A 25,230-nucleotide genomic window follows, 5' to 3' on the forward strand; every position below is an offset into this window, starting at 1 on the left:
GGAGTCGGAGGTCCAGCAGGGGTGGCCACACCAACAACTGCACCCCAGCAGGAGGAGGACGTGCAGGCATCAAGAGGCAGGGCACAGGCACGGCAGCAGCAGGCTCAAGGTGGGAGCGATGATGGCTTGGGCCATCAACATCAGAGGGGAAGGCATCGGCCGGGAGGCAGGAGGACCCTGGATTGGGAGTGTCTTCCATGTGGCAGCGTTTGGGCCAGCAAATAGATGCGGAACAGAGGCGGGCGGAAGAGGCACGGCTCACTATGGTCAGGGCGGAGAACTCCATGCGCAGGGCGCTGAGGCGGGCTGAGTGCCTCGAGGCAATTCGCAGGGAGTTGGATGTGGACATGGCTACATCCCTGCAAAACCTCGGGGCCATAGAGCAGGCCCGCCTCCAGGACGTGGAAGAGGAGTTCGATGATGCCCTGGCCCGGGAAATCAACAAGTGAGCCGTAGAACTTGCCTGCCACCATTGTATATAGTTAATTAGTGTTAGGTTTCCTTTCTGTTTTTATTTATTTTGGGGCGCTTGGCCAATGCCCCAACTTATTGTATATAGTTGTTCATTAGGTAGGGTTTTTTGTAGGTTTCCTTTCAATGGTTGGGCTCATGGACCCTGGATTTGTACTTTGTATAAAGTTCTACACTGGATTTCACTTCTTTTTTTTTCCATGGATCAATGGTTTTGTCTTATTTTTTCACTTTAGATTTCTTTTGACGGACAGACACTTTGGACCCATGTGCTTTGGATTGATTTGGATTCTGCTTTCACACATTTTTATTTTATATTTTGGACATGCAGCTTTTTCTTTATTATTTCCATTATTGTGTGTTTCATTTAATTCCCTTGCTTTTGTGTTTAATACATTTTTATTTCATACTTCAATGTGTGGTATTCTCTCTTTGGTTTCATGCATGTCACGATGTGTGTTTTCTCAATCACTTGCACCCATTGTGTGTGTGTGAGGGACAGGTGTTGATGTGCATACTTGCCATTTGGGATGTATCATGTGATGGGGATTTCAATGTGGGGTGGATGTAATACTTGGTTGTGTTTTTGGACTGGGATGGCGTGTTGTGTGATTTGGGTGGCCATAAGGCCCATGATTGTGGATCGTGATGATGTGTTGTGGGGGACATGAGTCGGGGCCTGCTGGTTGGTGCCTGTCACTGCTGGGTGGGTGGGGGGACATGAGTCGGGGCCTGCTGGCAGGTGCCTGTCTCTGCTGGGTGGGTGGGGGTGCTGGGGGACATGAGTCGGAGCCTGCTGGCAGGTGCCTGTCACTGCTGGGTGGGTGGGGGTGCAGCGGGACATGAGTCAAGGCCTGCTGGCAGGTGCCTGTCACTGCTGGGTGGGTGAGTGGGGGGGACATGAGTCGGGCCTGCTGGCAGGTGCCTGTCACTGCTGGGTGGGTGGGGGTGCAGGGGGACATGAGTTGGGGCCTGCTGGCAGGTGCCTATCACTGCTGGGTGGGTGGGGTTGCACGGGGACATGTGTCGGTGCTCACTTGTGCATGATGACATGTGGGCTGGCTGGGGGGCATGGCCAGGGTGGATGGGCTGCCTGCAGGGCAAGGCCAGGGGTGCAGGGTAGTCCCCTGTGTTGTGGGCTGCCTGCAGGGCTTGGGAAGGGGGAGAGGGCACACCTGAGAGGACACACACTGCCAATTCGCGTTGGGGCACACTAGGAATACACATACCCCGCTCGCCCAGCGAAATCGTGTGTGAAACTCCCCACACACCCTTCAGAATACACGTACCCCGCTCGCCCAAGGCCTATCGCGTGTACACCTTCTTGCACACCCCCAGAATACACGTACCCCACTCGCACAAGGCCTATCACGTTTAAAACTTCCCACGCACCCCCAAATACACGTACCCCGCTCGCACAAGGCCTATAGCGTGTAAGACTTCCCGTGCACCCCCAGAAAACACGTACCCCGCTCGCACAAGGCCTATCGCGTGTAAGACTTCCCGCACACCCCCAGAATACATGTACCCTGCTCGCACATGGCCTATCGCGTGTGAAACTCCCCGCGCACCCCCAGAATACACGTACCCCGCTCACACAAGGCCTCTCGCGTGTAAGACTTCCCGCGCACCCCCGAAATACACGTACTCCACTCGCACAAGGCCTATCACGTGTAAAACTTCCCACAAACCCCCAGAATACACGTACCCCGCTCGCACAAGACCTATCGCGTGTAAGACTTCCCGCGCACCCCCAGAATACACGTACCCTGCTCGCACAAGGCCTATCGCGTGTAAGACTTCCCGTGCACCCCCAGAATACATGCACCCCGCTCGCACACGGCCTATCACGTGTCAAACTCCCCGCGAACCCCCAGAATACATGTATCCCGCTCACACAAGGCCTATCGCGTGTTCAACTTCCCGCAAACCCCCGAAATACACGTACTGCGCTCGCCCAAGGCCTATCATGCGTAAAACTTCCCGCGCGCCCCCAAGATACACGTATCCCGCTCGCACAAGGGCTATCGCGTGTGAAACTCCCCGTGCAGCCCCCAAATACACTGTACCGGCCCTGTGAACTGGTGCAGGGTTAGCGCGGCCCTTTGCGCTGCATTGGGCATTTCAATGCCTTATCCTTGCGCAAGGGGCATTCTTGGGGGTGTAACTGGCGCTGCGGGATGTTCTCTGCGCCAGCCCTCAAAATGGCTTTGATATTCCATGAATACGCGTTGCGCCAGAATGCTGTTTAGCGCACACGGCTGGCGCACGCTACCTCTCTGCGCTGCTTACGTGCGCTGCCTCTGCGCTGAAATCTATGAATTACCCCGTTTGTCGTCAAGATGTCTGTGTATAAAATATGGAGGATCTTAGACCATAGACTAATATCAGATTTTATTATAAGATTCGATAAATTATTGGGTCCGGGCACTCCCGTGTTTTTGGATTTCGCTATAATGCGTGTGATATTTGAAATGGAGATATCTAAAGACCAATTGCAGGTTTCGTAATTATCATCTGTATAAACTCCATTGTTACAGTCGTATATCTTCAAGAAATGTTCACTCCATCTTCTCTCGCTAATTTGAGTGTATTGTATATCTTTTTGTGTTAGGTCAACGTTGTTAATAATTTGCCAAACATTCTAAATGTCTTTGCCCTTAATGGCATAGAGCATTTTTTCACCATCTTTCTGATCTCTTAAACACTTGTGACTGATCACTCAATTTCTGTAATGTTGTTTGATTTTTTTGATCCGATTGGCAGATTGGCCACTAAAGTCAGTCTCTCTCAGAATCATATGAATGTCTTTCCTCATCTTTGATTTACGTTTATGTACCTCAATATCAAAAGAGTGTTTATGCATAAATCTGTTTTTCTTTTCCGCATTTTTACTTTCTGTAGCATGTAATCTAATATGATTAATGTGATTAGTAAAATGTTTGTACCAAAATACCAAGCACGTTCTTCAATAGACATGTCATAAAAGTCCTGCATTAAAACAGAGGTAAATCTCTTGGTTTTGGAATAGGTCCATCGTATTCGATTACATTTAGAGTTTACAATCAGACCTTCGGTGTAATTTGTGGTTTGTTCGTTTAGAGATATAAACCACAGATTATTGTGAAGCAGCTTGTGATCACTAGTAGGCATATCAATAGTTTGCAACTCAGACATGTATTTGTCAAGGCAGGTAGTCACAAACATATAATCCAAAGTTGAGATACAGCCTCTAGCAGCCCATGTATCACATTCATTAGCTATTTTAGACAGTCCCATAATTTCAATAAAGTTACACCATATCGCTCCTCTAGGATTTGGGCTACCTGGACCTACTTCAGAATTGGGAGTTTCAAGGTTGGATGTCAGAATCAACCTGTCAATCTCTTCGTGACTAATATTGCAGTCTGCATTAAGGTCACCAACTATAATTACCAGACCATTCATGTGTAACATACGCCATTCGTCGATTTTCCTACTCAGATTATTCAATTAATTTATCAGCTGTGTCTTAGTGTATTTTAGAGGATTCCAGTATACATTAATAATGTAAATGTACATTCCAGTTCCATTCTAGAATATCTCATAGGACACCGCCAATATCGAGCTCAAACTCGACCATTTATCAGTTATCAAGGCCTGCAGAGATTGTTTACACGTTGTGATCATACCTCCCGTAGGTCGTCCTCTAAGACCCTTGGTGGCTAGCAATTGGACAATGTCAAACCCTTCCCAGAGTAGCACATCGGTGGCCCAAGTTTCTTGCAGCAGTAAAAAATCATACATTTGTAAAACATCAGTCACTTTGTCATTTTTGGTAAGGTGGAGAAATTCTCTAGAATTCCAGGAGGCAGAGATGATGTTCCTCGCATAGCTAGAGGGGCTTTCCCAGATCTTTCAATGCATTCATTGATTCTCTAAGTGACAGCGCTAACCACCTCCATTCTGATTTATCATTGTTAGCAGAGGTTGCACTTTCAAGATTTGTATTGGCTATGGAAGCTTTTTTGTGTTCAGGTATATTGGTCATGGCATGTTTAGAAGGTTCATTCTGACAATTTTCATATTGCATAATGTCAAAACCTCTACGTTGCAGGGATTCAGCTTTTTTAAGCAGGATCCTTCTTACCAGTGGGGATACAATCACCAAGCGAAACGTAGTCAAACCTCTGTACGTTAATAAAATCCATCAAAGCTATGTCTGAGGAGGTGATCAACTCAAGTTCCGTGATCGCAGCAAACAAAGAGAGTATATACAGGCGATTTAACACTATTTGGTTTCTTTCCCCAAACAGAGTTGTTAGAATCAGGTTGGGTAATTTGGGCATTGCTGGTTTCTTTAGAAAATCATTATCGTTTTTGCATCTGGAATATTCGCTTTGATTATTAGCAATTCTTCCCAGAAAATGTTATGATACCAGCACATATTGTGGGCAAAGGCATCATGAAAATGTGTTGGAGAAATGCTTGTGTGCACTGCTGGTAACTTGCATCTATTGGATTTTTTCATGAGTTACCCTATAAAACCAATTAAAAACTGTTTGGCTTTTTACCCAATTTTTCAAACAAGTGTTCTGTAAAATGCACCATTTTAAGCTATTGCTTTACCACTTTTCTCAGGGGAGAACCCATCTGAACGCCCCTTCAGAAGTTCAGGCTCCTGCGCTAGGCTCGGTTGCTAGGGCATATTTGGGGCAAATATTTTTGCCCTTCCACTTAAATAATCCACCACTGGTGTGTAGTGTTGAATGGGACGATTTGCATGTGTATCTGTGCATGTTTGTGAATATATTTGTACGTGAATCTGCGTATTTTGCTGTGTGCCTGCATTTGATTTAGATGTGACAGTTTCTCTGTAGATGTTCGTGTTTGTGTGATGTAGGTTTGTGGTTATATATATATGGTGCTGTACAGGCATGTTTAGTTGAGGATAAGTATCTGATGTTTCTAGGTGCTAATGGTGCGTGCATGCATGCATGCGCTTGTCTCTGTGCGTGTCTTAGTACGTGCTTCTCTGTACAATGCTGTAGTGGTGCATCTGTGTGGCACGTCTATTTGGATGTGTTTGTGTTTCTGTTTTTGTTTTGTGCATAATTGTGCTGTTGATATGGATGTTTGGAATGACTGCGATTGTCTTGAGGTTTGTGGAACAGGTGTCGTTTCTGTTACTAAGTCTGGCATAGTGGCTATGCATCCGGGGTTAGTATTGTGGACACAGGTGGAGCTAACGTATACATTAAGGATCTGGTGTGTGTTGTGTGCATCTGGGTATCGTGTGTCACCGTGTGTGTGTGTGTCTGCATTGTGTGGAAATGTCTGTATTTGAGTTGTGACTTGCTTCTCTCTCTTGGGTAGGGAATTCAACTGTTCCTGTCGGCTACAATGTGTCAGTTGTTACACAATCCGGTGGGAGGGGCCTGGACGTGGTAAGCAGCTCCCTCGATTCAACCCTGCAGCAAAGAGAGAAGGAGGGTGGGGGGACAGGGTAGGCAGTGAGTAGGAGAGAGAGAAGAGAAGCGAGAGGGAGAGAATGAACCAAACAACAACACCCGCCCCACCTCCTCTTGGAGAGCGCAGCCCTGAGTGAAGGCAGACCTGCTGATGTGCACACCCACCACCGACACACATGCACCAGAGCCAGGAAACTCCAGCCTGACATTCGCCCGAGCCCCGGCAAGCGGCAGAAGCCGTCCTGGAGGCGCAGAGCACGCGAAGGGAGCTCTCTGCAACCTGATCCGCTGCCAGGGAGCAGCCAGGGCAGCAGGCAAGAGCGTCCTCGCCCTCCCGAGGGTCTGGGTACACAGGAGGGGCTGCTGCTGAAGCTGCCGGGATCGGCTTCTTGGGGGCCAGACTGCTGCCGATCCTCCATCTCGAGGAGGATTTGCTCTGTTGCAGGTGCCTTGGGGTTGCGTGAAAAGGGGTCGAGTCTCCCGGATCCTGCTGCTGGTCTCTTGGACTCCCCCCCACCCTTCCCCCCACTTTGCAAATGAAGGGGGCTCTCCCTGGCACGGGAACAGAAGGACAAGGGCCGGATTATCTCTGCAGTGGAGTGAAAGAGACGAGCTGGGCAGGGGCTGTGCCAGAGTAACCACCCACCGGAGAGAAGTGCAGGAAAGCAGGCCGGCCTCTTGCGAAGCCAGCCCTGGATCTGAACTACCGGTGCAGTTGCAAATCATTGGATTTAATCCCCCTGTATTAGCCCACTCCTGGATCCGATTTCCCTGTCTCCACCCACAGCTGGATGTGCTTAAACCTGGATCTACACATCCCTGGTTCTGTTTACCCCTGGATCTGACAGCTCTGGGATCTGCCCACCACTGGATCTTCGCAGACCTCAACCTGCCTATCCGTGGATCTGCCCTCCACTAGGTCTGCCCATCTTGAATCTGCTCACCCCTGCAGCTACTCCCCCTGGGCTCTGCACCCCCGAATCTGCTCACCCCTGCAGCTACTCTCCTTGGAGCTGTGCACCCCTGGATCTGCTCACCCCTGCCGCTACTCTCCTTGGAGCTGTGCACCCCTGAATCTGCTCACCCCTACAGCTACCCTCCTTGGAGCTGTGCACCCCTGCATCTACTCACCCATGTAGCTACTCTCCTTGGGCTCCACATCCCTGAATCTGCTCACCCCTGCCTCTACTCTCCTTGGACTCCACACCCCTGTATTTGCTCACCCCTGTATCTGCTCACCCCTGTAGCTACTCTCCCTGGGCTCTGCACCCCTGAATCTGCTCACCCCTATAGCTACTCTCCTTAGGCTCCACACCCCTGAATCTGCTCACCCCTGCAGCTACTCTCCTTGGAGCTGTGCACCCCTGAATCTGCTCACCCCTGCAGCTACTCTCCCTGGGCTCTGCACCCCCGAATCTGCTCACCTCTGCAGCTACTTTCCTTGGAGCTGTGCACCCCCGAATCTGCTCACCCCTGCAGCTACTCTCCTTGGAGCTGTGCACCCCTGAATCTGCTCACCCCTGTAGCTACTCTCCTTGGGCTCCACACCCCTGAATCTGCTCACCCCTGCAGCTACTCTCCTTGGAGCTGTGCACCCCTGAATCAGCTCACCACTGTAGCTACTCTCCCTGGGCTCTGCACCCCCGAATCTGCTCACCCCTGCAGCTACTTTCCTTGGAGCTGTGCACCCCCGAATCTGCTCACCCCTGCAGCTACTCTCCTTGGAGCTGTGCACCCCTGAATCTGCTCACCCCTGCAGCTACTCTCCTTGGGCTCCGCACCCCTGAATCTGCTCACCCCTGCAGCTACTCTCCTTGGAGCTGTGCACCCCTGAATCTGCTCACCCCTGTAGCAACTCTCCCTGGGCTCTGCACCCCCGAATATGCTCACCCCTGCAGCTACTCTCCTTGGAGCTGTGCACCCCTGAATCTGCTCACCCCTGTAGCTACTCTCCCTGGGCTCTGCACCCCCGAATCTGCCCACCCCTGCAGCTACTCTCCTTGGAGCTGTGCACCCCTGAATCTGCTCACCCCTGCAGCTACTCTCCTTGGGCTCCGCACCCCTGAATCTGCTCACCCCTGCAGCTACTCTCCTTGGAGCTGTGCACCCCTGAATCTGCTCACCCCTGTAGCAACTCTCCCTGGGCTCTGCACCCCCGAATATGCTCACCCCTGCAGCTACTCTCCTTGGAGCTGTGCACCCCTGAATCTGCTCACCCCTGTAGCTACTCTCCCTGGGCTCTGCACCCCCGAATCTGCCCACCCCTGCAGCTACTCTCCTTGGAGCTGTGCACCCCTGAATCTGCTCACCCCTGCAGCTACTCTCCTTGGGCTCCGCACCCCTGAATCTGCTCACCCCTGCAGCTACTCTCCTTGGAGCTGTGCACCCCTGAATCTGCTCACCCCTGTAGCAACTCTCCCTGGGCTCTGCACCCCCGAATATGCTCACCCCTGCAGCTACTCTCCTTGGAGCTGTGCACCCCTGAATCTGCTCACCCCTGTAGCTACTCTCCCTGGGCTCTGCACCCCCGAATCTGCCCACCCCTGCAGCTACTCTCCTTGGAACTGGGCACCCCTGAATCCGCTCACCCCTATAGCTACTCCCTTTGAGCTCTGCACCCCTGGATCTGCGACCACTGGAGCTGCCCACCCTTCCCTTGATCTTCCTCCCCCTGGCACCCCTGGAGTTACCCTTTCTGCCACCGTCCGGATCTTCCCACCATTTTCAACTCACTCCAGTTTAAGAATAAGAAACGGGGACCCCTCGAGCTACTGAAACTGGGAAGTGGGGTGGTCCCGCGAGGCGATCTGGAACAAGGAACAGACGAGTCGCGAGAGCTACACATCCCTGCTCACTGAGACGGAACAGGGGTCCCGGGATCTAGGGTGTGACAGACCCCGGCCCGAAGATGTCCAGATTCAAGAAAGACAAAGAGATCATAGCGGATTATGAAGCCCAGATCAAAGGTCAGTGCATTGTGTTTTCCCCCCATGCGCGCGCTGCTGGTTTACCCCCTCGCCCGCGCCCCCCGGGCATCTGGCGAGGGGCAGGGCCGGCTGCTAGGGGACGGTGCAGTATAAACTTCCCAGAGCGGGCAGTGGAAGCTGCATTGCAGCTGTGCGAGGGCAATTAGCTGGGTTCGGAATGCCTAAAATGTGCACTGCTGCGGCCGCTGACAGGGGCCTGTCACCCGGAGACACGTTTGATGAATGAGGCGGTCTCCCGAGAAGATGAGCTGCAATTCCCCGGGCTAGCGGGGTGGAAAGAGATATTAGCCGGTGACGTCTGGGGCCTCCTTGCGCAGCAGTGACCATGGATGTGATGTTACATCATGCGCTGCCTGGTGCGTGTTTCCCATGCACCACACACCCGGTTTAATCGCTGCCCGGGCGGCTGCAAACCTGTGCAAGTGAGCACTGTATATAGGCCGGGTTCAATAACAATCCTAAAAATGATAACTATGAATATTGCTATGCGATGCCCATCAGTGAGCACGCGCGCATCGGTTATGAATGTGTATTCTTTTTGCGCACGCAGTGCTGCTAATTGCCCCGCGAGTCCGCCCATGCGCAGTGCGTGTGGCGAGGGGGCGCGCGCGCGCATCTGCGCAAGGTGTTTCCGGGCGCGCGCGGCCTCTGAAGGCTGGGCCGCTGGGCCTCGCGCTCTCGGGATGGCTCAGCTCAGTCTCTCATCCGTGTTCCCAATGCCCTTTTCAAAAGGCGCACTCCGATATTTATCTGCTATGCAAATCGTATTCGGAAACGAAAAAGGCATTTTTTTAAATGAGTGACTTAGCTGTCACCCTAGTGCTAACTGGAGGCCCGGGCCAATTATTGGCTTTAAAGCACAATCTTTACCCCCCTTTACTGCAAAACTAGGATCGCGGGATACTGCATGTTGCTGTTCTCCTGTGCATGCTGGGTGTTGTAGTCTTGGTTAAATTCGATTACTCATATTCCACACCTGCATAGAGTATGACCAGATGACTCCAATGAACCACTTTTCCAGACGTGGGCTATCATTTAAAAAGAAAAAAAAACACACGAATGCATGCTGGGAATTGTAGTAAAGGCAAACTACAAATGAAGTTAAGTGTATGATGATAATAATACATTGAGAAAGGAAACTCCAAGACTTGCCAGAGGACTGAAATGACGGTGGTCCTGTGCCATGGAAGAGAGGGGGTGAGTTTGGTTGTTGAGGTAGGGTCGTCATACTCTTACAGCAAGTTGCACCTTTATTTGAGCGTACGCATACACTCCAACATGCACCATTCCACCAGCAGATGTGAGCCCAGGGTGTTTTCTTTTAGCTTTGCATTTTGTGATTTGTAGTACCTGATTTCCCCATTGTGAAGACAGGACTACGAGTCCCAGAAAGCACAGTTAAACCGGGTCTGGACATGATGACATTCATGTATGAGGTTCCCACGTGGGTCCATGTTCCAAACATATACCGTCTCCTGTTTTTTGTTTTTCTTTCACAAACCATAGCAATAGCTGGTATTTGTGATCCTTTGAAGTGAACCTACACTGCACCTCTCTCAATGCACCTGTTTTAAATGAGGGGTCGGTCTTGGAAGCCTGGTACATGGCCAGTATTACTTCCCTTCAGTTCGTGGTTATCATGATGAAACATGTCTGTTAATTCCACCCTTCGGCTGTGTGGACTCTGCTGGCAGAAGCCCGCTAATTCTGTAACTTGTACCAGTGAGGAAGGAGCCTTTGGGTCATAGGGTGGCCAGTGTATTCCATGTCGTTTCGCACCATATTTCCAGGCCTGTTTTTTCCTTCACTAATATAGTGGACTCTGGGAGTTGTAGTGTTCGTTAGCTTCAGTGGAGCATTTTGGACATAATCAAAATAAACCTCATGGATTGGGAAAGAGCTGCGCGCGCGCACGTTTCCCATGGCCATGCCTGGGAAGGCCACCCATTGCTTGGAACTCTGCAAAGTGCCGCGCGCACGTTTCCCATGGCCATGCCTGGGAAGGCCACCCATTGCTTGCAACTCTGCAAATTGTAGCTTTCCTACATTTTGAAAGGGGAACAAAAAGGGACAAGACCCAGAATCCAAAAGGAAAAAAGACACAGGAGTGGATAGCCTTCTCACACATGGCTACCGGAAGCTTGAGAGCTCTGACAGTGGTGTGCCGGAGACCCAAGTCATCTTCTAACACTACTGGAGACACGTGCCTCTGTGATGAGCAGCAGCCTCGTTTCATGTGGAGGAATAGGTCTCGTGATAATGTTCCATGAAGACCGTGCATCTGCTCCCCCACCTCTGTTAATGAGTCCTCAGCCTGCTTTACACTTTTTGATTGTCTGTATTTCTACGTACACGTTGGATAATCAAATTAGTAAGAGTTCATATCTGAAAAGCAGCATTTATATGGTTACCACCCCAAAGCTGCTATTTTATTTTGTGTTGACTGGCTTGTATAGCGTGCACTGCAATGCGATTTGCTTCCAGGCGCCGTTTCTCCACGAGAAGAGAAGGCCCAGACCTTGTTGCACCACAGATCTCCCTTGGTTGGTGACTAGGGGATTCAACTTCACCGGGTCACCACTTTTCCAATTCTGGACTTTCCTTTTACACGTCATTGGAATCCGGTGCTTTGGTCCCATTTTTTCATTGAGTGAACTGGGATTCTAACCCCCGGATAGCATTAGTTTGGTAAATAAAAGCCCATGGCTGTAAAATTAGTATTCAGGTAGTAGCATGGAGTAATATAGTCACGCTATGTAGGGTTTGCAGGAATACACATCGAAGGTTCAAATAAGCAGAAGGTGAACGAGCTGCCCGAGACCACAGTCCAGGCACTTGCCCTCTGATCAGTTAGGGGGGGGGGGAGGTATATTGCCCCAGAATTGAGGGACGCTGACTGAGAAATGGTGACCACCGTTGGGGGAAGGTCATATTCTCATTTGATTCAAATGAGTAGTTCTTGTGGTTTGTCCAGAAGGCCCATTTAGTGAATGACTTAACCCTCACCAAGCAGGCATCATAAAATAAATGAACATTTTGGAACCCACACTACTGGCGATTTTGGACGAACGGAAAAACAGAAACTGAGTTGTCTCATTTTAGGTGATGATCACCAGGTCTGCAGACGGTAGTGGCTGGTACCGGCCCTATCAGTCCGTGTTAATAATGATGGCAGCTATCTCAGTATAAGCTTAAATGCAAACAATGTGCCACCTACCAGTCGGGCTAGCTACCAGAATAAATAATAGCCACTCACTTATCTATAAACACAATATTATATTTTGTGGTTGGCTAGCATTGGTCAGAAACGTAGGGTGGCCAAAGAAGGCCAAGGTCCATGAACAGTGATTAGTTGAAAGGATCTGGCGACTTGCGCCACACCTCTGCAAAACCTAATCAGATAAAAATTCAAGTTACATTGACACACTATATAGTCAAACAGTTAAGAAATGTGATATTTTTACTCAAGAGCCAACACGTGGTTCGTCTCTTAGAAAAGGTCTTCCTCGGGGGACTTCAGGGAGGTCATTTCACCAAAATGCTAGGGGTAGCAGAAGTGACATCACACGACCTTTGACCTTTGATGGCATCTCAGGAAGTGATGTTATTTGACCCCATACCGAAGTGATATTGTGGGAAGCGATGGAACACGAACTTTCACCAATTGACAAAACAGGAAGTGGCATCACCTTGCATTGTTCCTAACTACTCTATGGAAAATATGGTTACGATATCACTATAGTGTGATATACATTTCATACAAGAATGGATTGGCATATGTATCGTTAAGATCAGTATTTCTAGGCCCATAATACGAAATTACTGTAAATGCAAGCAGACGGTCATGGCCAAATGATAATGATGTGTTATTATATAGCACTTACGCTTAAGCGCTTTATATAGAAAAAATATATATACAATATCACCCAACCTGTGTTTGTACTTATTTATCGACCTCAGAAGGATGAAAGGCTGAGTTGAGGTGTTTAAGAACAGACTAAATCAGTGTCTCACCCCCTGAAGTGTGCCTGAAATAAACCTTTAATGAGTCTAGCAATTATTGTATAGAATTCCAGAAAGAACATTATTTGGTATTCCTATTGTTTCTTTTTTGAGGTCACTGTTGAAAGTGTTTGACTTGTGCAACCCACCCCTTTTTTAAGAGGTCTGAACAAGAAAGCCAGCCACTCCAGAAGCAAAGAGCCACATGGCGTTGGCCACAGGAGCTTGCATTAAAAAAAAACAGTTTTTAAAAAAAGCTATTTTTTTTAGGGCTAGCAAGGGAAACTACAGAGGTAGCAAGCAAGACCTCATTTGCGACCCCTGGTGACCCCTAAATGACATCCCTGAGGGACTTCCTATATTCGTTATGTTGTACAAAGTAAAAATCCATACACAATTCTGGTCAATCTCTAGATCTTAAAGTATGCATAAGCAATGTGTACTGCAATTCTACTGCTCTTCAATTCTCACGACCTATAGATTTGTGGTGGGGAAAACTTCCATAGGGTTCAACCCCAGCTATTCAATTCAGCAAACCAGCCTTATTAGGCCCAGTAACCCTTTAGGTATGTACCGCAGCGTTCTGGGTGACAATTTATATATAGGTAGTGAGAATTGAAGAGCAATAGAATTGCAGTACATGATGCTTAAGAATACATTAAGATACAGAGATTGACCACAATTGTGCGCGGAATTTGACTTCATACAACTTAACCAATACAGGAAGTGCACTGAGGAAGACTTTTTGTAAGGGTCGAAACACGTGTTGGCTGTCGAGTAAAGATATCATATTTCTGAACTGTTTGACCATATCATGTGTCAATGTGACTCATCATAAACTGCTATGGCTTGACAAATGGTAATTATCTATTTGAATTTATTAGGTGCTTTCACCAAAACGCTGTACAGATTAATAAAAAACAGTACAATAATAATGATACAGTACTGCCTTGCCGGAGTGCCGTTCAGTATAGGCACGAACACTGTTTCTCGTGCAGTTGAGCATCGTATATTTTCACAGACTGCATCTGAAAGTCGTCCTTTGCTCAACAGCCCAAACTTAAACAATTCAACTGTGCAAAGCTGTATACATGTTTAATGCTTTGCACTTATTTTACTGTCAGGGTGACTATTCTGACAGAGGAAAGGACCACCATCCCAAGCGTGCACTGCATGCTCAGAAGGAGTGAACGTTTCAATTTCTAGCACAGACATGTTTGATCATTGGTGGTCATACTTATGTTCCCAAAATGCACTTTGTTTTTAGGATATACACCCTCCTATATTCAGGACACGCACATCATCCGATAGTTGTATCTGTTCCCCAGTCTCGCCCACACCACTGACAATCCCCACTTTTCCCGCACAAAGGGGAGGGTGGTGGTGAGGGGGGATCTTCCCCAGTTAATTTAGTCAATTTCTAGTACTTATGAAACCAACAATTTCAGACACAGAGAAATGACAAGATGGTCACGTAATCAGTTATTGGAGAGGACTGAGAGAAGGTGAGATATTAGGCGGACTGGGAGAATGTGAAGGGCAGAGGACAAGCGAATAGAGAAAGAAAGTGTGTTCCAGTGCATAATAAAGGCACCATACACGCCCTAGCCAAAATATCCTAAGTGTGGACAGGGAACCTCATTTCTTTAGAAACTCATTCATGCTCTGAGCAAAATGCCCACGGATTTCAAAGAGTTTTTCAAAAGGAAAAAACATGGCCGCCATGAAAAAGAGAAAGCTTTCAAAACTGAAAGGGTCCTGTTTCTATTTCAGTCACACCTTAAGAAAGGAAAAAGGGTGAAAGTGAAGCGACAGCGACCAAAAGAAAATGTGCTCCCTGTACATTTCTTTATTTTAACAAAAGGGGAAACATTCGCGTGGTGCACGAGGTAGTAGCCCCCAGATCGCCCAGAACATGGTTGCGCTTTTAGCCTTAATTTGGGGCTGCATGAACATTTTGCTCTGCATTTGCTGAACCCCAATTGCAAACGAAATGAATCGGACTGCGAGCCCCGTGGAAGCGTATCCTGTTGCCATGGGGTGAAACGCGCAACACATGGAAGGCCCAGGCGTCACGCGGACGCACAGTGTTTCTTCATTAAAACTCTCTTGGGTTCTGCCAGTTCTATTTGGAAGGAGATGCGTCGCTCGCTAAACTGAGCGTCCATGTTATTCTCGGCACGAGCCAGAGCAGATGGGTACTGCTTCCTGCGGGGACTAAGGAGGGCTGGGTTTATTTTGGGTTGAAAGGGGTGCTTCGATGGCCTTATGCATAGCTGGCAAGGGGAGCCATGTCTTGTGTAACCCTGCAGCCAGTCCCGACGTTGTTATTAACATATCACAGCATCTCCTCCAGCAAGCATACAGCATTAATTGGTGACCTTAAACAGTCCCATCCCTGCCACACATTCCCCTTGACCTTCCCTCAATCTGCATTCTAATATAATAAAATACAATGGTAATAAACCAGATATCAAATCCAGATACCTGCACTTACCTGCACTTGCACGTTCTGAATGCTCGCAAGGCCTAGTAGGACCGCCCCTTTCCTGTTCATCAGTTTATTCTATTTGCCTTTGTTCCCATGTTCCTGGGCGCTTTGAAACACAATTTCTTGATGTATAAGCGCCTGACAAATGCACAATAAATAAATAAATATCACACCAGAGCCAATTCATTGTTCCTGCCCCGTCCTCATACTCGCTTGAATGCCTTCTGCTGCTTCCTCGCTACCCTCTCAAGTAGGAGCATCCTGAATCTATTGTGCCTTTGACGATTTTTTGTCTGACCTCCATCCCCTCCATCCCCTGAAACCTACTTTTTAGCTATTAATGCCACCCCGAAAAGCCAGTTCTTTTGTGGGCATGACAGGTCTTCCAGAAGGATGTGCTCTCCAAGGATTAAAGTTTCGAAGTCATATTCTTAATAAACTTATTTAACATACAGTGGGTCAGATAGGACAGCGAGTCAAGTGCTTGCTCTCACATCTGTGAAGACCCTGCTGACACAGGTTTGAATCTCAGCAGGGCCAAACTCAGCCTTTCATCCTACCAAGGTTGATAAATAAACTCAGCCTTTCATCCTACCGAGGTTGATAAATAAACTCAGCCTTTCATTCTTCTGAGGCTGGTAAATGAATTATAAGCAGTGCTCAGATGCCTGATGGTTCGTAGCGCTATATAAATGCAAATTGTTATACCTGCTACCTCACCCCAGAAGTAACTCGCCCTACTACATTTCCATATTGTATGCTCCAACGTTCCTTCTCTGTGTATACAAGTCAAGTTAAAGGTTTTTGCACTACGGACTGTTGCCACCCGTGTGGTCTCTTGGCGTTCTGGCGGCTCTGTCATGCAAAGAGGGGTTTGTTAGTAGGACTTAGTGGAAGAAGAGCAAGAGAGCTGGTGTGCTTTTGGCAGTTTTAGTTCAGAGAAACCGGTCACTGAGCGCAGGTGCATTTTCGGTTGGTAGGTATCGTGTAGGGTTGGGGTGAAATTGTGTATGGTTTGTTTCGTTGTCTGGGTGTTGTGAAGTGCGTGCACTTTGTGGTGCTGTAGAGGTATGGTTGTGTTTAGTTCAGAGTTTGAGAAGGCGTATGCAGAAGGGTGAGTGTTATTACGGTTAGTTAGTGGCAATACATTTCCTACCCCCGACGTTCTGATTAAATGCGACCTATAGCCCTCCCCCTGTCGTTCATTCTAGAGCGTAGCAATTACCCCTCCAAGAATTCTTCCATGAGAGAAATGTTCCCTGTCCCCCGAGTTCAATCAGTGTGCAGCTCAGTTTCTGTACCCATACGCATTCCCAACCTTGGCAGTCCATTTACGTGTGATACATTTCCCTCCCCTGATCCCACCTTTGGCACTCTATCAAGGTGAGATACATTTCTGTCCTCCAACCATCCCTCCAGGTGAGACGCTGCTTTCATCCCCCGCCCTGCATCCTTGTGCGGCACGCTCCCCACTCTTAATCAATGCATCTGCGTGTGTAACAATTCCTGCTCCCATCAGTACATTAGGTTTGATGCATTTCCCATCTCAATTCGTCCTTCTCGTTTGGCTCAGCATCATGTAGAGGTTATATAGAGTTTGTTTCAACTATAATTAAACTATATTTTTCCTTGCTTTCAAAATACAGCCATTGGTAACAGGAATTCCTTTTGTACTTCCTAAAAAATCATTTTACTCAAATATATAAAATATAGGGTGTCAAATACATGACTAAAAAATCTTATCTGAAACCGTGTGGCGTGTCCTCCTCCCTGATATCCCCCCAACAAGCTCCCAAATCACACATTCATATCCTCCATATTCTCTCCCGCTTCCAATAAACTGTTTAGCAATTTATTTGTGTAGCCCGTTCACCTCAATTCAAGGATATTTGTGGTTTGTTGCTTTGTATAGCCTCCTACCTCCCTTCAATCATATCTGGCTCAAGGTTTCAAGACCCTGCATCCAACAGTGCTGGGTTCCCCTTCCTAGCCCTCAGCAAGTGGTTATAGAATGAAGACGCCATATGACCTTGCTGAACCAGTTGTAGTATAGTGCTCGCCAAAACATTTTCTTCAGTGTGCCTCACAGTGCCAATTGCAGGTTTTAGGACGCAGTATTTGCCATACATGCAATCTTCAAGTTTATGATCTATTTTCAGCTTCCCAAATGGGACCCAAGCCCCGTTATCCATCAGGTCCCCCAACCATTTCATCCCCCCAAGGTAACAAGCAGGCCTAAGCAGCATTCCCTTGTTGATCCTCACATGGGAGTTAAGCCAGATGGATGCATTTCTAGATCAAAGCAGATCTTGGCCAGGGATCTTGGAAATTTCCATCCAGCAATCTCTTAGGAATTCTGTAGGCGTGCCAGTCTCCTTTCTATATCCAGTCCCTGTACTTACCAGCGCCCTGGCTCCAATGGGCTCCAGAAACTGTTGTATATGTCGTATTGTAAAAACTGGGTGATAAGTAGTAACATTAGGCACCTATATCCCTCTTTTGTCGCACGGCAGGTGTAGTTTCTATAGTTTCATCATCTGCGGTGTATGGAAATCTTCAAGCTGCTTGTCCAAATAGAGCAATGCTCCCCTGCCTGGAGGGGGAGGAATCAATTCTTGGATGTAGTTAATTCATGGGGCAGATTTCATCTTCAGGGCGTTCACCTTTCCCCAAAGGGATACATTCAGCATCGTCCATCTTTCAGAGTCTAATTTCAATCTCGTCACCACCATCTTCATGTTCTCCATCATCATTTGGCCTATATCACTGGTTAGCCAAATCGCTAGATATTTCATTTTCGTCAAGCACAAGCGGAATCCGTGCTCCGCGAGATCTGCTCTTTTGCAAGACAGCGACGCCGTCGTAGCTTCTGGCTTCAGCCAGTGAATCTAATAACCAGAGACAGTCCCAGTTTTGCAGTCCACATACCTGTGGTTTCTAGGGCATTTACGGCCGCACTGGTAACTGGAGTAAACTCTGGATCCCAGAATGTTAAATGTGGAAATTATCATGCAGTCATCTGGCCACCACAGATGATCGTGCACCGTGCGCTGCAAGCTCCCTAAGGTGTATCTGGGTGATGTTCTAAAATAAGAGCAACATTTTCCAGTACACAGCTTCATGTTAGGGTTCGAGCCTCGAAAAACCTGGTCAGCTTCGCACCAAGTAGAGCTACTTTTGACTCCATAGGCCACCTAGGTACCTTAATCAACCAGGTGAAGGAGCATTATGGCACACCTAGAAGACAATTAAAGTGTGTAAGATCATACATAATGGAAAAAAAGTTGTAATGTGCGGCTCATGTTTGAGTTAAATGTGCAACTTGCCAATTGCTAGCGCCTCGTTACCCGGCAAGTAACGCCTGCTTACTGGGTAATGCCGGATTCCCAGGAGCAGCTTTTAGCTCCTGCTCAATGAAGCCTGATTTCAATCCCTGGATTAGTGACTTATTCTCTTTTAATAGTAGATCCACTACAATACACAGAACCCAGGAAAATCCATACCAACCTATTGTAAATATTTCCCTTCCCAAACTCTCTTTGAGTCTGTTTGTGATATAATTCACCCGTGCTCAACTGTGATTGAGTATTAAAGTTGGACTGTGATGCACAGCGCAGAATTCAAGCAGCTGCTAGAGCACTTTTCTACTGGCATCTTGGTAATTAATTTAAAATTGAGCATCTATGGTTGTTTTTAATTTTGGCTGCAATTTGGAATAAACAACTTTGCAAATGTATTTCTGAGTGTATGGTCTTTCGTGTTGGTGAATGAATACTGTGTACTTTGTCTCTCCTTTTCCTTCCTTGTGTGCACAAATCCAAACTTGGTATATGCATCCTATCTTGCTGTTTTGGCATATGTAGTGGCACTTTATCACTAACATGTGACCAAAACGGCTACCAAGAACAGAGAGAATGCAAATGGTGTTGAGAAGCAGAATATTTGGTTGGGATGGAAACTGGCAATACTATTGGCATGCATTGGCTGCATCATACAATTATATTTTTTGTGTCCTCTGGGTCACTATTCTTTCTTCCAGTTCTTCGTCTTGGTCTTTTTCCTTCTTCTTAGTCCCTCATGATAATCCTTTTCCTTGTTCTTGTCTTTATCTTTCTTAGTCCTTCATTGTGGTCTTTCCGCCGGTCCTGCTTCTTGTCCTTCATCACAATTCTTCTTCCTAGTCATTTGTTATGGTCTTTCTTCTTTGTGTTGGCCTTATGCTAGGTCATGGTCCTTGTCCTTTTCCATAAAAATTACCCTTTGTCTTAGTCTTCCTTCATCACAGTTCTTTTTCATCACCGCCCTTCTCACAATGCTCCCTCTTCTTTATAGTCCATCTACCTCATTGCATACTTTTGACACAGTCCTTTTCCTTTGTCACAGTCCTTTGTCAGTACTTCTCCTTCATCACAGGCCTCCTTGGTCATAGTTCGGCTTCTTTGTGAGGCCTTCTCTTTCAACATAGTCCTTCTACTTCATCAGTCCTTCTTCTTCATTGAAGTCCTTATACTTGGTCACATTCCGTCTCCTTTGTCACAGCATTTCTCCTTTGCCACAGTTCAACGCTTTGATCGTAGTCCTTCTCATGTTTACCCATCTTTCACCTTCCTCACAGTTCTTCTTCATCTCAGTCCTTCACCACATTTCTTTTTTTCTGTCCATCTTTGTCATAGTCTTTCATTACAGTTCTTCAACACAGTCCTCCATCATCACAGTCTTTCTCCTTCATCAAATTACTTCCTCAGACTCTTCCTTCGTCACAGTCCTTCTCCTTTATCAAGTCATTCATCACAGTCCTTTCCTTTTGGCACATTCCTTCTATTTTGTTACAGTCCATTGCATTCCGTCTTCTTCACAGTCCTTCTCCTTTATCACAGTTCTCCTTCATTAGTCCTTACAGTCCTCCACATTCGTTATCTTAGTCCTCCCCCTTCGTCACCACAGTCTTCCACCTTCATCATTACATTCCTTCTCCATTGTCATTGCAGACAATTCCTTTGTGGTTGCAGACCATTCCTTTGTTGTTGCAGAACATTCCTTTGTTGTTGCAGAACATTCCTTTGTGGTTGCAGACCATTCCTTTGTGGTTGCAGACCATTCCTTTGTTGTTGCAGAACATTCCTTTGTGGTTGCAGACCAGACTTTTTTCTTTTGTCACTGCAGACCTTTTCCCTTTGTTGGTGCAGACCTTCTCCACCTTCGTCACGGGGCACCTTTGTTATCATAGTCCTGCACCTTCGTTGTCACAATCCTTCACGTTGCTGTCAATGAGTCTATCCAATATGATGGCTTAGGCATTGTTCAATATTCGTGGGAGCTGGGGGATATTTAATTCCTGCTTCTAACCTAGGGGAGCCTCGTAAGCTTGAAATCAAAATTTACCAGGAGCTGCCTTTGTCTCCCCAGGCCAACTGGTGCTTTACAAACATGTATATGTGACATTAACTTTTAGTGTTTGAGAATGTTAATGAAGAAGAATAAGGACATATTTAAAAAATAGTGGATCATACATAATGGGCAAAAAGTTAAAGTGTGCATCTCATGTGGAAGTTAGATTTGTAGTGCATGGTGTAATCACTTCCTCCTGGTTCCCCAGAAGTAGCTCCTGCTGACTTGGTGTTGCCTGATACCCAGGAGCTGGTGTTAGCACCTGCACATGGAATCTTCATTTCGAACCCTTTTAGGTAAGGTCCTGGTGAAGCACAGTAGTTAGATAGGGTCCTGATGAAGCACGTTATTTATGTAAGACCTTCCTGAAGCATAGTAGGCAGGTAGGGTCCTGTTGAAGCACAGTAGTTTGGTAGGGTCCCGATGATGCACGTTATTTAGGTAAGGTCCTGATGAAGCATAGTAGGTAGGGTCCTACTGAAGCACAGTTGCCAGCGAGGGTCCTCATGAAGCATTGTACTTTATATTTAGGTAAGGCTGTGTTGAAGCACTGGAGTTGGGGAGGGTCCTGATGAAGCACAGTAGTTAGGTAGCCCCTGGATATCATTAGATTGCCATTGCTGGATATCAGTTTGCATGGTTCACTGTACAGTGCTTTTCTTTCTAGGCCCCAGGAACTGTCATGTTCGATTCTTCTGCAGGGCCAATGAAGGGACGAGCAGTAAATGTCTCAGTGCTCATACAGTTACTGAAAAGTACCTGTTACATCAGAACAATCAAAGCCATTGTAGCCGGTGTGAATGCAGTGAGCTGGACGCCCAACTTCACCGGTCACCCTTGAGTTAGCAGCTTCCACAATGCGAGGAGTGGAAGGAGAAGGAACATACACAGCACTGGGGGCATGCAGGCACATCACCATTGCCGGTAGACCTTTCTCTACAGTCATTCAATCCGGCCCCAGACTCATCCTTTTAATTATATAGTTGGTTGACCTCCGAACTGGGTGTAGTGGGTGTAGTGGGGCTCGCTGTGCCCCTTAGCGTCAGTACCACTTTTTACTTCCATCCGCTCTGTGTTGTTCCCTTGGTCTCTCCACGTCCATCTTAAAATGCAATATTAAGTCCTTACTACTTTATAGAATGTTCTGAAGTGCCATTGAGTGGGAGATGTTATCATGCTGAATTTGATATCGCCCGTTACCCAAGCTGATCCCTTCTGCTATAGGCGTGCATTTGGCAAAGATGCTGTAAGTTTACTGTTCTACTACTTGTTTTGTTAACATGCAGGTGGGTGTGACCAGTATCCGATTCCTGGCACTGTCTCTTGCCCTTCATAGCAGCAGTCTTGACTTAGTTCAATTGCGAGCTGCCCTTCCCTGTTACAGATGTGAGGGCTGCCTCACTGTAAGGGTGTGTGCAGTCGTGTGTCCTTGCTGGTAGTGCAGGGAGAACTTTGCACCGCGATCTTCCAGGCCAGGCATTGCCGCGGGTTGCTCTTCCCATCAGCCACCTAACAAACCCGCCCTGCCGGCGGGCTTTCTGTGCACAATCGCTCACGTTTCAAGTGACTTTTTCGGGTATTTACATCTATCAGTGGGTTATTCTCCCCCCTCAATTCATCTCACGAGTGTTCTGGGTCGCCTCCAGTGGGAGGGAGCGGTGCTCCATTGCTTTTCTTTTTAAGTTACTTTTGCTATACTTTTATTTTAAAAATAAACACTTCCCGAATGGATTACTTTTAAAATAAAAATTTAGGAAGAAGTTTAAATGTGCACTGCACTGAACATTCCCTTAAACAGCAGGTGAGTTTGTTTGGGGGTTTGTATTGTGTGTGGGAGGGGTTGTGGCGATGGGGTTTGTGGGAGGTGGGTGCAGGCCAGCAGGGAACATAGTTCCACTACTTTTTTTTCGTGCACTTGCACTGGTCGCCTCACGGTTCCACTCTTACCTCACTGACCCTCCTGTATCTCAGAGCCATTGCCCTCTTACTACCTACCCCTTACCCTCACACCATGTCCTCATCTCCTTCAGATGCTGCTTTGCGCCGTCACTTGCACCGCTTCTTCTTCTTCTTCTTGCCGACAGATTTTATCCATCAGTGGTGGTTTTTGGATACCGAGGCTTGAGCCTCATTACTCCATCCTCTCGGGTCATGGGTTGGATTTCTTCTTGGTCTCTGTGGACTTGTCACAGTAGGGCTGTTTTCACAGGGTCTTCGCAGTGATGGGCCGCAGTAAGCAGTCAAAGGGGTTTGCAGTGGTGGCAGTGAGTCTTCTGATCAGAGGGTTCAGGTTCTGATCCAGTCCTTGGCAGAAGTTCTTACTCAGCTTTGCTAGATGCTCGTCCAACACTTGCCCCAGAACCACACTTATCGTACAGAGCAGCTCCCATCTTTGCAGGGCGGTCTCTTCCTCCCAGTTCACTTCATTGTAGGGAGGGCTCCCTGCTGCACCATATCCACTGCCTCTCTTTCTTTTAACTCACTCTTTCAGCAAACCGTCTGTTTCGCAATATTGATATGGGGGGCGGTGGGGGAGGTGGGCATTCAAAATGAATAATTATCACCTGCGACCGAACACGGCAAATGGGACCATGTCCATGTCATGACCATGTCTTCTTATCAAAACACTATATTATTTCTACCAAATGAATAGAAATGCAAACTATGCTCTTTAACTCCTGTACTTTCTTTAACATGTTTGATGTTCAAACGGTCATGTGCAAATGGCCTGTCAGGGGCAGGCTGTGGTCTAGTCAGAGACGGTGTCAGGGCCTTTCAACTGTTTCATTTTCTGCTAGACTGTGGAAGGTCTCTCCAACCTGCTCCCAATATGCTATTTTTGAAAAGATACCAGAATGATGGCCAATGGAACGCTTCTCGCAGACTGTAGTTTGCAAGAAGGTGTGCCCCACAGCACCAGCATGAAGTGTTCCTGTATTTCATTGATTACATTCTAGTTCCAGGATCCCAAGACGACACCCAGCTCAGACTAAAAGATAGAACTCCCTTTTTTTAACTAGTTTCAGATGATCTATTTCAGGGGTCAACATTTCAAGCTGCAAGCTACTAGCCAACCATAAAAAGTAACTTGCCCCTTCAGGTCCCCACATTCACACAGAACACAATTCCTTGGTTGGATAGCTCAGGAGCAACTTGCTTGCCTTGGAAGCAAGACGACATGGAGCACCGTAGGTTCGATCCCCGGTCCGCTCTTAGAAACCACTGGGTATTAAACGCGTTATAAATATCATACCCTCCAAGAGTACATTTTCACGAGGCAATGGTTGGTAGCGAGTGCCCGTTTTGTGGCCTGATCTGTTGTATTTGCATTGTCTACTATGGTCAGCGTCATGCCATCATGATGTGGTCAGTGAGAGCCTGGAAAGATCCCGTAATTCAAGGCAGGGCGTTCGTCCTTCCATGCTTGAAATCTCTCTGCCCAATCAGAGTTAAGCAGTGGGGGTGAGGGCGTGCATAGTCTGACTGAAGGCTGACCCTCCTTCAAAACATTTCATCTAATGAATTGTCCTGATGCCGATCGCTTTCCATTGCCAACAGCTAAGCCCCAGCATGAGGGCAGACACCTCAGAAAGTAGGTGGGAGAAGTGTGATCTCGGTGATTAAGGAAGTAAAACAGATTCTGAGCAAGAGTCCCTCCAGCGTGTAGCCTAGAGGAGCCTGGTTGGCTTAATGTGAACAACTGCCAAAAGCAACACGCTATAGGTAGCATGCCACAAACCTAACTCCCACATGAGATGCAACACGCTATAGGTAGCGTGCCACAAACCTAACTCCCACATGAGATGCAACACGCTATAGGTAGCGTGCCACAAACCTAACTCCCACATGAGATGCAACACGCTATAGGTAGCGTGCCACAAACCTAACTCCCACATGAGATGCAACACGCTATAGGTAGCGTGCCACAAACCTAACTCCCACATGAGATGCAACACGCTATAGGTAGCGTGCCACAAACCTAACTCCCATATGAGATGCAACGTGCTATGACCTTGCACCCCAGAAGCAGCTGCATCTTAATGGGTAACGCCAAGAGTTGCTTTGAGCTCCTGTTAATGCATTCTTTATTTCCATCCTTTCACTTTAGGACAGCAATAATTTGCAAAGTGATGAATCAATAAACAATCCGTGGCAAGTCCTTAATCTTATTAATAGCCCTTTAGCCAGTCTGTCTCGCTTGAAGACTGCAGTGAACTGTTTTGTCGCCCGTTTTGCTTTATCTGGGACTCTGTTGGATCTGGGATGATCACCCCCCCCCCCCCCCCCCGGTTTGCCAGTAAGAGAACATAGAGAGACGTATAACTCATAACAGGAGATCTTCTGTCTGTTGGGGAAAGCCTGACTCGCCGGCCTCGTTCTTCTTGTGCCTCTGAATGTCCAGGTTCCTGCATACAAGGCAACGGATTGTTTTCCGTCCTGC

At 47.5% G+C, this 25,230-nt stretch overlaps 1 protein-coding gene across 1 annotated transcript in view; it reads left to right on the forward strand.

Moving 5' to 3' along the window:
• Nucleotides 1-5,920: 5,920 nt before the first annotated feature.
• Nucleotides 5,921-25,230, forward strand: part of SRGAP3 (SLIT-ROBO Rho GTPase activating protein 3) — a 780,680-nt gene continuing 761,370 nt past the window's right edge. Inside the window, exon 1 of the mRNA XM_069643471.1 lies at nucleotides 5,921-8,887. Within this exon, the coding sequence (XP_069499572.1) occupies nucleotides 8,830-8,887 (58 nt within the window). The 5' untranslated portion in view covers nucleotides 5,921-8,829. The remainder of the gene's footprint in view (nucleotides 8,888-25,230) is intronic.

Source organism: Ambystoma mexicanum, chromosome 2p (assembly GCF_040938575.1).
Source record: "Ambystoma mexicanum isolate Mex_15411 chromosome 2p, UKY_AmexF1_1, whole genome shotgun sequence".
Classification (NCBI taxonomy): Eukaryota; Metazoa; Chordata; class Amphibia; order Caudata; family Ambystomatidae; genus Ambystoma; species Ambystoma mexicanum.